Here is a 13,382-nt window from a genome sequence, read left to right on the forward strand (position 1 = left end):
TGAGCCTCGATCATGCCACTTCACTCCAGTGGGTGACACACACCCTGTCTCAAAAAATAAAAACACAAGAATAAGTAGTTCTTTAGATAGAGATGAGGGATAGAGATAGCAGCTTTACTAACAAGAGAGCAAGAATTAATAAATAGTGAAAAGGTAAAATCATGTTACATATGGTTTAAAGATAGTGTTTTATAAGAAAAAAGGTGGGGGTGAAAGGCTGAGCAGAACACAAGTGCTCAAAATGAGCTTAGAAAGACAGATTCGGGGGGCCGGGTGTGGTGGCTCACGCCTGTAATCCCAGCACTTTGGGAGGCTGAGGCGGGTGGATCATGAGGTCAGGAAATCGAGACCACAGTGAAACCCTGTCTCTACTAAAAATACAAAAATTTAGCCGGGCATGGTGGTGGGCGCCTGTAGTCCCAGCTACTCAGGTGGCTGAGGCAGGAGAATGGCATGAACTCAGGAGGCGGAGCTTGCAGTGAGCCGAGATGGCGCCACTGCACTCCAGCCTGGGCAACAGAGCAAGACTCCATCTCAAAAAAAAAAAAAAAAAAAGAAAGACTGGGGCTATACTATGAAATACCTTGTGTACCTTAAGAACTTCAGTCTATTTTAATGGGAAGCATAGAGAGTTTTAAGCAGCAGATGCATCAAACTCATGACTGAGGGTTTGAGTTTGTGTTATCACACATGTCAATGCCATTAACTATTTCATTCCCATTTTCTCAAAATTATTAAATATTAACTTTGATATAGAAACTAACCTGCTTTCTTTTTTGATATAGGAGGCTTAGCAGCTTGTTTTAGAATTAAATCTTCAAAAAATTTTGTCCGTTCTTCTTTACCCGGTAACTGGACATTAAAAATCTCTCCATAATCACGGATAAACAATTCTTGCACCTTAAAAAAGAAAACAAATGCAATATATATCATATATACAGATGATCCCCAATTTACAATGGTTCAATTTATGATTTTTAGACTTTTCAACAGCATGAAAGTGATATGTATTCAGTATGTCCCTCCACTTACAATTGGGTTATGTCCAAAAAACCCATCATATGTCAAGGAGTATCTGTACAGTATATACACAGATGTATGCAGTATATATACATACATGCATATGAAATGCATGTGTTGGCCGGGCGCGGTGGCTCAAGCCTGTAATCCCAGCACTTTGGGAGGCCGAGACGGGTGGATCACGAGGTCAGGAGATCGAGACCATCTTGGCTAACACGGTGAAACCCTCTCTACTTAAAAATACAAAAAACTAGCCAGGCGAGGTGGCGGGCGCCTGTAGTCCCAGCTACTTGGGAGGCTGAGGCAGGAGAATGGCGTAAACCCGGGAGGCAGAGCTTGCAGTGAGCTGAGATCTGGCCACTGCACTCCAGCCTGGGTGACATAGCAAGACTCCATCTTAAAAAAAAAAAAAAAAAGGCCGGGCGCGTTGGCTCAAGCCTGTAATCCCAGCACTTTGGGAGGCCGAGACGGGCAGATCACCAGGTCAGGAGATCAAGACCATCCTGGCTAACATGGTGAAACCCCGTCTCTACTAAAAAATACAAAAAACCCAGCTGGGCGAGGTGGCAGGCGCCTGTAGTCCCAGCTACTCGGTAGGCTGAGGCAGGAGAATGGCGTAAACCCGGGAGGCGGAGCTTGCAGTGAGCGGAGATCCGGCCACTGCACTCCAGCCTGGGCCACTGAGCGAGACTCCGTCTCAAAAAAAAAAAAAAAAAGAAATGCATGTGTCAGTCATTTAATACAATAGCAGGTTATTATACACATATTTTTAATGACAAGCTAAATTGTATATTTTTTAAACAAGTCTTTAAAGAATGTTAGATTTATGTATAAACCATGTTTACAAGAGATTAAGGAACTAAAAATCATGAGAACTCAAGAATCCAAACTACAATTAATAAAGGAACTAACTTGATATTTTACTTTTTTCATTCTTTTTTTTTTAAGAGACAAGGTCTTGCTCTGTCACTCAGGCTGATTGCAGTGGTACAATCGTAGCTCACTGCAACCTCAAACTGGGCTCAAGCAGTCCTCTTGTCACAGCCTCCTGAGTAGCTGAGACTATAAGCACGCACTGCCACACTCAGCTAATTTTTAAACTTTTTGTAGAGATAGGGTCTCCTTGTGTTGCCCAGGCTGATCCCAAATTCCTGGGCGTTAAGTGATCCTCCTGCCCTGGCCTCCCAAAGTGCTAGGATTACACGCATATGCCACTGTGCCTGGCCCTGATACTTAAAAGGTCTGCTGAGATCAATTAATTCATTTTTCCAACCCCAAATGAGATGAGATATAAGAAAGAGCAGTTGTTCAAAAAGAAAAAGCAAGCAAACAAACAGAAACCAAAATATAAAGGCCAGAAGTTAAGTGTGGGCTACAAGAGAGATATTAGAAACTCAGTGGACTGCTGGTAAGAATGTAAAATAGTATAGCTGCTGTGGAAAACAATTTGGTGGTTTCTCAAAGTTTAAACACAGAATTAGTATACGATGTGGCAATTCCCCTTCTAGGTATACCAAAGAAAACTGAAAACAAAAACTCAAACGAGTATTTGTACTCCAGTAATCATAGCAGCTTTATTCACAAAAGTCAGGAGGTGAAGATGACCCAAATGTCTGTCACCAGATGAATGGATACAAAATGTGGTATATACATATGATGGAAAAGTATTCACCCTAAAAAGGAATAAAATTTGGACACAAGATACAACATGGATGAACCTTGAAAACATTACACTAAACAAGATACAAAAGACAAATACATATTCAAATTATGAGGTACCTAGAATAAATAATTCACAGAGACAAATTATAACAGAAGTTACCAAGGGCCGTGGGGAGACAGAAATGGGGAATTACCATTAATAGGTACAGAGTTTCTGCTTGGGATAACAAGAAAGATCTGGATAGTGGTGATGGTTGCCCAACATTGTAAATGTACTTAATGTGACTATACTACATGCTTAAAAAAATTGTTAAAATGATTAGTCCTTTTTTTTTTTTTTGAGATAGGGTCTCACTCTGTTACCTAGGCTGGAGTGCAGTGGTGCAATCTCGACTCACTGCAGACTCCACCTCCCAGATTCAAGCGGTTCTCCCACTTCAGCCTCCCGAGTAGCTGGGACTATAGGCGCACACCACCAAGCACATCTAATTTTTGTATTTTTTGGTCGAGATTGGGTTTCACCAGGTTGGCCAGGCTGGTCTTGAACTCCTGATCTCAAGTGACCGGCCCACCTCGGGCTCCCAGTTTTGTCATGTATATTTTACATGTGTAAGCTAAAAAGTAGACTAGAAGATACTAGAGGCTGGGAAAGGTGGGGAAAAGAAGGAAATAGGGAAAGATTTGTTAAAGGATACAAAATTACAGTCAGGAGGAGTAAGTTCTTTTTTTTTTTTTTGGAGACAGAGTCTTGCTCTGTCACCCAGGCTGGAGTGCAGTGGCGCAATCCTGGCGGCTCACTGCAGCCTCTGCCTCCTGGGTTCAAGCAATTCTCCTGCCTCAGCCTCCCGAGTAGCTGGGATTACAGATGCTTGCCATCACGCCCGGCAATTTTTTTTTTTTTTTTTTTGTATTTTTAGTAGAGACGGGGTTTCACAATGTTGGCCAGGTTGGTCTCAAATTCCTGACCTCAGGTGATCCGCCTGCTTTGGTCTCCGAAAGTGCTCGGATTACAAGTGTGAGCACTGTAAGATGACTATAGTTAACAAGATTACACAGTTCTAGGACGGGTGTGGTAGCTCATGCCTGTAATCTCAAGATTTTGGGAGGCCAAGTCAGGCGGATCTGAGGTGGGGAGTTCGAGATCAGCCTGAGCAACATGGAGAAAACCCTTCTCTACTAAAAATACAAAAATAAACCAGGCATGGTGATGTGTGCCTGTAATTCCAGCTACTCAGGAGGCTGAGGCAGGAGAATCACTCGAAACTGGGAGGTGGAGGTTGCAGTGGGCTGAGATCATGCTGCTGCACTCCAGCCTGGGTGACAGAGCGAGACTCTGTCTCAAAAAATAAAATAAAAATTATTCCAGTCAGGGGTTTATAAGCATAGTTTTGTAGACATCACATGTTCAAAAATATCTATTTGTTCTCTCATGCAAATGCTAACTTGGGTGGACAGAAAATTATAGGTCAAAATTATTTTACTTCAGAACATTGAAAATATTGCTCCACTGTCTCCTTAGCAGTCATTGTTGCCAATGAGAAAGTAGAAGCAATTTGACTTTCCTTCTTTTCTAGTATGCTTTTTCTTTTGGAACATTTTTGGATTTTTCTCTGTACCTTTGGCATTATTTAAGTGATGTTACTTATCATACTTGGAACACATGGGGCTTTTAAATCTTAAGACTCATAGTATTCTTTAACTGTACAAAATGTTCTACTGTGTGAATATTTTCTCCCTACACTTCTTGTTTTTAATCTCCCATAAATCCCATGAGACCTTAATCTATCTCCTCTATTTGTTTTAATTTTTTCCTCATACTTTTCAAGTCTTTGTACTTTTGTATCACATACTTAAGAATTACTGGTCTCATGATCTTCCACTTCGCTAATTTGCCCTTCATCTGGACCTGCTCCCTTCTCAGCCTATAAAAAATTTTATTTCCTTTTAACAGGGGTTGTTTCATTTATAATGTCTCCAATTGGTTCTTTGCCAGTGTGTGTTGCTGATACATGGATATTATTCATGAGGTTGTCCTTCCTCAAATGTTTATTTATAACTGCGTGTTTGCCTTTTAAATCTGTTTGCCCATAGGTGCTATTTCTGTTTATTCTAGCTTCTCCCTCCAGTGACTATGAAAGCTAGTCTATACTGGAAGCAGAAATGTGCCTACAATTTGTCTTGTGGGCACAGGGGCTCCCCATTTCTCCTGATATCAGCAGCCATATATAAGACTCTGTTACATTAGTCCTGGGGCACAACCACACTGCCCTAGTTGAGGACAAGCCACACTGCTGACTGCTGCTTGGTATAGGGACTAGAAGTGAAGAAAGTCAATTACCCCAGAGTTGTCCAAAGGCTGTTTTTGTTCTGTTTTGTTGTGAGACAGGGTCTTGCTCTGTCGCCCAGGCTGGAGTGCAGTGGTACGATCTTGGCTCACTGCAACTTCTGCCTCCCAGGTTCAAGTGATCCTCATACCTCAGCTTCCCAACTACCTGGGACTACAGGTGTGCACCACTATGCCTGGCTAATTTTCATATTTTTAGTAGAGATGGGGTTTCTCCATGTTGGCCAGGCTGCTCTCAAACTCCTGACCTCAAGTGATCTGCCCGCCTCGGCTTCCCGAAGTGCTGGGATTAGAGGTGTGAGCCACCACGCCCGGCTCAAAGGTTCTTTCAACTCCTTCGCAGAACTGATCCTCAGCTAGAAATCACTCTTGCCTTTCAAAGCAGTCCTTTCATGCATATGCTATGAATTGTGGTCATCTTCATCAATCTAATCCTCACTACTTTGCGTTTCATGGATTCATGAAAACTCCGAATCCACTAACAGCATTCTTTCTCATCTTTCCATACTGGCCTGAGTGGGTCCACTTGTGCTCATGCATATAGACAGTTGTTCGCGGACTGCAGTTTTGAGATGGACAAATTTTAATGTGGCTAATAATGGACTACACAGTATTTCTCATATAGTATAGTCTAATGTTATATCAATGGTATCACTAAATCACTGAAAACTTGCTTATTTGCATGCCTATGGACTATTCATTTTCTAAAAATAGGCAATTCCTAGTCCCAGGCCCATTCTCCCCTACTGATAGAATGTGGTATTAAAATATTTTACCCAATTTGCAGTTATAGGCTTAGAAAACATTATCCTAAGAAAAAAAGTAAGAGAAGCTATCCTTTAAGAAAATAATTTTGGCCGGGCGCGGTGGCTCAAGCCTGTAATCCCAGCACTTTGGGAGGCCGAGACGGGTGGATCACAAGGTCAGGAGATCGAGACCATCCTGGCGAACACAGTGAAACCCCGTCTCTACTAAAAATACAAAAAACTAGCCGGGCGAGGTGGCGGGCGCCTGTAGTCCCAGCTACTTGGGAGGCTGAGGCAGGAGAATGGCAGGAACCCGGGAGGCAGAGCTTGCAGTGAGCTGAGATTCGGCCACTGCACTCCAGCCTGGGCGACAGAGCAAGACTCTGCCTCAAAAAAAAAAAAAAAAAAAGAAAATAATTTTGGTATAGAATTTCCACATTCTCGATAAAGTTTCCCCAGATTAAATTGATTACTTTTTTTCAACCTCCCCACATCCATACAAAGTTCACCTAGTCTGTCTTACTTGTTACCCAGAGCATAAAGCCATTATCTTTATTTCAAATCTCAAAATGATCAATAGTTTCAGTTGACAGAATAAGAAGCCAGTAATACTATGGCTAACAATCTTTCTTTCCACTGTGTTAATCAGAACACTGCTAGAGTACTTCATTCATTCTGGCTCTGGCCTTCCAAAAGAACTAGAAAAAAGAAAGACATTCAGGAGAGTGACTAGAATTTTGAAGAAACTACAACCTGGTGTGCTGTGTAACAAAGTCTACTACTATTACCACAATCTATATTCTTGTTCTTTGGGCACACAGCTAGGTCAGATTTCCTAGCTGTGCTTGCAATGAAGTATGGCTATGTGACTGAGCTTTAGCCAGTGGAATATGAGAGGAAGTGATTTACACCACTTCTAAGTCAGGCACAAGCAAGAGTCTGTCCTTTCAGTTGACTGGACTGAAAGCGACCTGGAAGGCTACATGATGAAAATAAGAAAACAGGCCAGGCGAGGTGGCTCATGCCTGTAATCCCAGCACTTTGGGAGGACAAGGCAAGTGGATCACCTGAGGTCAGGAGTTCAGCCTGAGTGTTTGAATGACTGCACAGCCGAAGACAAACTTGCCAATGTAATCAACCTGCCTAGTATTGTTAAAGTGAGTAAGAAATAAACTTCTACTTTATTAATAGCCCTAATGAATATACCATATCCTGTTTAATGTGAAAAAGGCCTGGGTTAGCAAGACATAAAAGAGTATTCAAATATACAAAGACTTGTCATGAAGAAGATGTATTAGTCAAGTTTTATATGCAATCTGGGAAATGAATGGAGATTAAGAAGTGGACGATTTGTGCTTGTTTCAGCAGCACATATACTAAAATTAGAACAATACAGAAGGTTAGCACGACCCCTTTATGGTTTAAAAAAAAAGAAAAAGAAATGAAAGCTTCCCTCAATAAGCTGGACTTTTAGGAGTCAGAGGTAACAAAAAGAACTGTGTAGAAAATGTTTCAACATAGGTGAGATATCCACATAAAGGCGACAGAGTATGAAACTAGATAATTAACTAAACTGGAAACCTTTAAGGACCTCCCCCACTCAAAGAGTTTATAATATATACTTAATATTCATTTCCTAGCTTATTTAACTTGCAGGTTTTGTCATCAATGATGATGATACAGAGTCACTGGGGACCTAATCTGGTCCCTTGATAAGCTTGGCCTCCTTTCCTCCCACACTGCCCTTCTTGCTATTCTGCCAAGCTACCAGACACAGATCTGCCTCAGAGCCTCTGCATTTGCTCTTTCCTCCACTAGGACCTTTTGTCCCTCAGCTATTCCAATAGTTCACAACCTTACCTTTTCCACGTCTTTCCTCAAATATCATCATTTTTTTTTTTGAGATGGAGTTTTGGTTTGTCGCCCCGGCTGGAGTGCAATGGTGGGATCTTGGTTCACTGCAAACTCCACCTCCTGGGTTCAGGCAATTCTCCCACCTCAGCCTCCCGAGGAGCTGGGATTACGGACACACATCACCATGTCCCGCTAATATTTTGTAGAGACAGGGTTTCACCATGTTGGCCAGGCTGGTCTTGAATTCCTGACCTCAGGTGATCCGCCCACCTTGGCCTCCGGAAGTGCTAGGATTGCAGGCGTGAACCACCACACCCGGCCAAATATCAACTTCTTGCTGAGGCCTTATCTAGCCTATTTAACACTGCAACCTACCCATACTCTTTTGGTACTCCTTAGCTAAATCTTTCTTCACAACAATAGTTAGCATTATACATTTTTTAAAACTTCTCTCCCCCACTCAACTAAAATGTTAGCCCTATATGTGTAAGGATATACATTTTTGTCTATCTTAGTCACTGTTATATCTCCAGTGCCTGGAACCACGCCTGGGAGAAAATAAGCACTCAATAAATATTTCTTTAATAAGTATTTGAGCTTATCTTCCTACCAGTGTACTAAAAAGTATAAACCAATTTTGTCAAAGGTATGGAAAAAAAAATTTAACTAATTCATTAAAATACACAGAAGCCTACAATATGCTTGTTATGTGCTCTATGGATACAAAGGTGACAAAAAATAGTCCATAATTTCATGTACTTTACTTTCTGATGGGGAAACAGAGTCAAGCAAATTAATATTTAATGGCAGGAGGCAATACAAATAAAGTAGGAAAAGGGAAAAGAGTGTGATGGGTAGAAGAGCTATTGCTATTATTGAGAAATTCTGATCAAAGAAGGCCTCCCTGAGATGATATCTGAGCAGAGATTTGAGAAAAATAAAAAATGATGCCAGGCAAATATATAAAAGAGTATTCCAGTCAGAAGCAGCATGGCCTTTTGTTCACTGTTGGCAGTTGTCTAAATGGGCACAAACTTGAATGAGTAATTTAGTATTGTTAAAACTTGTAAATGTAAAATACTCAGCTACAGCTATTCCACTTCTAGGAATCAATACTAGAAAAATCCACATACTAGTGTTCATATGAACTAAAATACAAGGATGCTCACTATAACAGTTCAGTAGAAAAAAATCTGGAAAACAACCAAAAAACCTATCAACAGGGCTTTGGATAAATAAATTATACTACATCAAAAGTGGAAAAGCCATGCAGCTCTTTTTTTTTTTTTTTTTTTTTTTGAGACGGAGTCTTGCTCTGTCGCCCAGGCTGGAGTGCAGTGGCCGGATCTCAGCTCACTGCAACCTCTGCCTCCCGGGTTCACGCCATTCTCCTGCCTCAGCCTCCCGAATAGCTGGGACTACAGGCGCCCGCCACCTCGCCCGGCTAATTTTTTTTGTATTTTTAGTAGAGACGGGGTTTCACCGTGTTAGCCAGGATGGTCTCGATCTCCTGACCTCGTGATCCGCCCATCTCGGCCTCCCAAAGTGCTGGGATTACAGGCTTGAGCCACCGCGCCCGGCCCAGCCATGCAGCTCTTAAAGAGACTTTAGCACTAACAAATATATGAGACACATTTATTGATAAGTGAATAAAGCAAATTGCAGAATAGTATGTATCATATAATCCCATTTTTTAAAAACTTTTTTTTTTTTTTTTTGAGATGGAGTCTCGCTCTGTCGCCCAGGCTGGAGTGCAGTAGCTCACTCAGCTCACTGCAAGCTCCACCTCCCGGGTTCACGCCATTCTCCTGCCTCAGCCTCCCGAGTAGCTGGGACTACAGGCGCCCGCCACCACGCCTGGCTAATTTTTTTGTATTTTTAGTAGAGACAGGGTTTCACCGTGTTAGCCAGGATGGTCTCGATCTCCTGACCTCATGATCCACCCGCCTCAGCATCCCAAAGTGCTGGGGTTACAGGTGTGAGCCACCGTGCCTGACATATAATCCCATTTTTTAAGAGAAAAAATTTATATATCCTTAATATATACATACACATATACATACACCATCTTACCCAATGAGCACATATACCAAATAGTTAACAATGGTATCTTTAATAAGAAAACTTATCCTTTTATTCACTTCTATAGCATTTGAATTTTTTCAGTAAGTTATGATTATTTTGGTACAAACAACTCTCTTTTTAAAAGTATAATGACTCCCCCCCACATAAATTACCTCTTCTGGCAAAGCAGAATGGGGTTTGTCAGAAGTTGCAAGTAGTAAAACTGGAGCAAATGAAGGAATATTCTGTAACAATGTGGTAAATGTGGCTTTAAGTGTTGGTCCAACTATTTCCCACCACAAGTGGATATGAGGAACATACACTATACTTGGTGCTGTTCTCTTAGCTTCGCGAATCACCTAGTAGAGTGAGAACAAAACAAATTCAGTTAGAGTCAACATGTTAATAATGCTAGTTCTATTAGTCTGAAACAATGTTTAACCTCCCAGAAGTAACATATAAAGTCCTCAAGTTTTTAAAATGCTCCTCCAAAATCCCGCAACCTTATTTTTAAATGTTGTTTAAAAGTTTCATTTTTTTGAAAAGATAATTTATTCAAGCAACTAGAAAACAGTTGGAGAAATCTATATTTTTCTGTTGTAATCAAAAGTAAACGAAACTACAAATATAAAACATTTTTATATTTTAAAAATGTTAATATAGCCAGGTGCGGTGGCTCATGCCTATAATCCACGCACTTTGGGAGGCCGAGAAGGGTGGACTGCCTGAGCCTAGGAGTTCGAGACCATCCTGGGCAACATGGTGAAACCCCATCTCTATTAAAATACAAACAAACAAATAAAGAAAATAAATTAAAAATAAATTTGCTGGATGTGGCGGCATGTGCCTGTAGTCCCAGCTACTTGGGAGGCTAAGGCGGGAGAATTGCTTGAACCCTGGAGGCGGAGGTTTCAGGGAGCTGAGATTGTGCCACTACACTCCAGCCTGGTGACAGAGAGAGACTCCGTCTCAAAAAAACCAAAACCAAAAACAAACAAACAAAAGCCAATATACAAATACCAAAAACAGAAACTGCAGAATATCTGAGTACTTACTAAGGAGCAGTCACCATTTTAAGTACTCTACTCATTTAATTCTCACAACAGCCATATGAGGTAAGTATTATTATCTCCATTTTCCAAATGGGGAAAATGAGAGAGATCTAACAACTTTACTAAGGTCACAAAGATATTAAGGGTGAATGTGGGATTTAAAGTCATTCTCTTTAATGACTAAGCAATCATGCATAATTCTGTTTTGTAAACCTGAAGTTACAAATCAGAAAGACAAAAAAAAAAACACAATGCAAAAAAATGAGGCAATTTTAGCTTTTATCTCCAAAAGGCTGTTTTGTCTTATAGTTGAGCACCAACAAATTACCTGGGCACATGTTTCTTCAGGGGATGTAGCACTAACTCCAAAAAGAACAGGAATGTCTAATGTATATACAGTAAATTTTTCCAAAGCATGAATGACAGCTGGTGCCAAGTGAGAACCTTGCCCAAATCCTGGTTCTCCGACTATCAATATTCTTGGTCGAAAAGACATAGGTTGGTAACAAGCATTTCTGAAAGAGAAATCATTAATAAGCTATATTTTAGAAAAAACAGTTTAAAATTTCCCCCTGAATTGTCAATTATAAACTTTCATAAGTAAAATGTCTTGCCAATAAGGCCAACCAATCATAACATGGTTCACATAGTTTCTGGAAACAACCGATACCCAAAGCTTTTTAGGAATATTTTTATAGACTGTAATTTCTACTATTGTGACAACTATAACAACAAAAAATTTCTGGTAGTTTAATTTAAATAAAAAGCAGATTGGTTAGCATTTTTTACTTTTTCAACCACATCTCATTTATTTTTAGAAAATTTACACATGCAAAACATTGATTTGTAAGAAAAATATACCTATTCAAATGAAGAAAATTAAAATTGTCTTTTGTCTTATGAGAAGATTTCTGAGAAAGTCCATTTTCATAAACTGATGGAACATCATCATCACTGTAAGCCAAGTCACTTTCTAGCAGAGGACAAGAAATATCTATAAAACCAAAAAACTGCACATTAGTAACTTTTGGATTGCAAAGCAAATCTTTAATGCTTCAGTTACCAAGTTAGCATACTTCAATTAAATTTTTTCAAAGAATCAAAAGTATTTCTGTAGATATGAATTAATAAGTAAATGTAAAAAGGCACCCCAACCTTACAGCAAATTAAGTTAAGGGCAATCCATGGGTAAATTTCCTTCAAATATCCCAGGTAAAGCCTTACCAAATTTTTTTCAAGAGATTCTTTTACAAATAAATATTTCTGGTATGTATGAAACATTTCACTTTACTGATTATAAAAACTAACTTTAAATGGTTAATCAAGTTCTATACCTGAGTCTAATGTTTTATTTGTTCTGAATTCTGCATGTGGAAATACTCTCTGCAGGGCTTCTAAGATCTTGTCAACAGTGCTTTGCAGGAGTGGTTTCACAATGGTGGACAGTGCCTGCCCAGGTGACGTCACAGCTCTTTGGGAGGCTGGTATCATCTTTTGCATAGCTACCTCGAAATCCTTAGCTGAGATATTAATTGAAGAGAGATCCAACTGTAGTTTCTCACTAGTGGTATAGATCTGTGGGTAGCGTCGTCGTAGAGCACATAAAGCAGCTTCAGCACATATTGATTTAATATCTGCTCCACAGTATCCTATCCAAAGCAACCAGGGGAAGAAAAGAACCAGCCGACCAAAGAAAGAAACACAAAACTCTATTAGCATGACCATGGTTAAAAGAAAATTAAAAATCAGCCTCGCAATATAGTTAGCAAATATTTAAAAGTAGTAAAACCAAAATCTCTTTTACCCAGTAAACTTATCAGGTAGTAATAGCCAACAATCAATCAACTTTTACGAGTGCAATACATAAGCACTAAGTATAGCACAGAGGTCAAAAGCAAGAGTTTTAAAATCACACAGACTAGATTCAAACTCCAGTTTGTAATTTACTAGCTGTATGACCTTAGAAAATTCACATAATGCTCTCCAGCCATTTCTTTATCTGTAAAGTAGAGATACTGCTACCTACATCACAGGAATGATGTGAAAATTACATGAAATAATGTATGTAGAATGTTTAAAATGATGACTAAAACATGGTCAGTAAAGAATAGCTATTATATTATTATGATATAATATATTGTATTTTATACAATTATATTATTATCTACTCTGCCCCGATGGCCAATTTGTCAAATATCTCTATTTAATACCAAGACTTCGTGAGAAGAAAACGCCACAAATAAGAGATAAGAAACAAATATAACCTTGTATTTCTTTATTAGTTTGGTGCAAAAGAAATTGTGATTTTTGCCATTACTTTTATAGGCAAAAACCACAATTACTTTTGCACCAACCTAATACAACTTGTTTCATATTTGAAATAAATGTAGTATTTATTTTAATTGCTTAAAACAATGTTTACCAACACAGTTTTCTGCTAGCTCTTCTAAAAATGTGTCCAGTGGTTTGGGATTCCAATCCCTGGTGTGAATCTTTAGAATCTCTTTTCGAGCCTATGAATAAAAACAATTTAATTTTTTACAACTATAATAATAAATGCTATTCAGATTACATTAATTTCAATTAAAAATACTTTTGATTACCTAAAATTTTAAAGTGATCAGTACTTAATATTGGCCG

General features: G+C 39.4%; 1 protein-coding gene across 2 annotated transcripts in view; it reads right to left on the reverse strand.

Annotated features, from left to right (window-relative positions):
* Positions 1–13,382, reverse strand: part of ATAD2 (ATPase family AAA domain containing 2) — a 104,263-nt gene that overhangs the window by 20,196 nt on the left and 70,685 nt on the right. For both annotated transcript variants that reach the window (XM_033202398.1, XM_033202397.1), the window contains 6 exons: positions 13,165–13,255; positions 12,077–12,391; positions 11,604–11,736; positions 11,071–11,257; positions 9,864–10,049; positions 765–900 (listed from right to left, as the gene is read on the reverse strand). In XM_033202398.1, the coding sequence (XP_033058289.1) occupies positions 765–900; positions 9,864–10,049; positions 11,071–11,257; positions 11,604–11,736; positions 12,077–12,391; positions 13,165–13,255 (1,048 nt within the window). The remainder of the gene's footprint in view (positions 1–764; positions 901–9,863; positions 10,050–11,070; positions 11,258–11,603; positions 11,737–12,076; positions 12,392–13,164; positions 13,256–13,382) is intronic.

This window comes from Trachypithecus francoisi, unplaced genomic scaffold, assembly GCF_009764315.1.
Source record: "Trachypithecus francoisi isolate TF-2019V2 unplaced genomic scaffold, Tfra_2.0 Lachesis_group7, whole genome shotgun sequence".
Classification (NCBI taxonomy): domain Eukaryota; kingdom Metazoa; phylum Chordata; class Mammalia; order Primates; family Cercopithecidae; genus Trachypithecus; species Trachypithecus francoisi.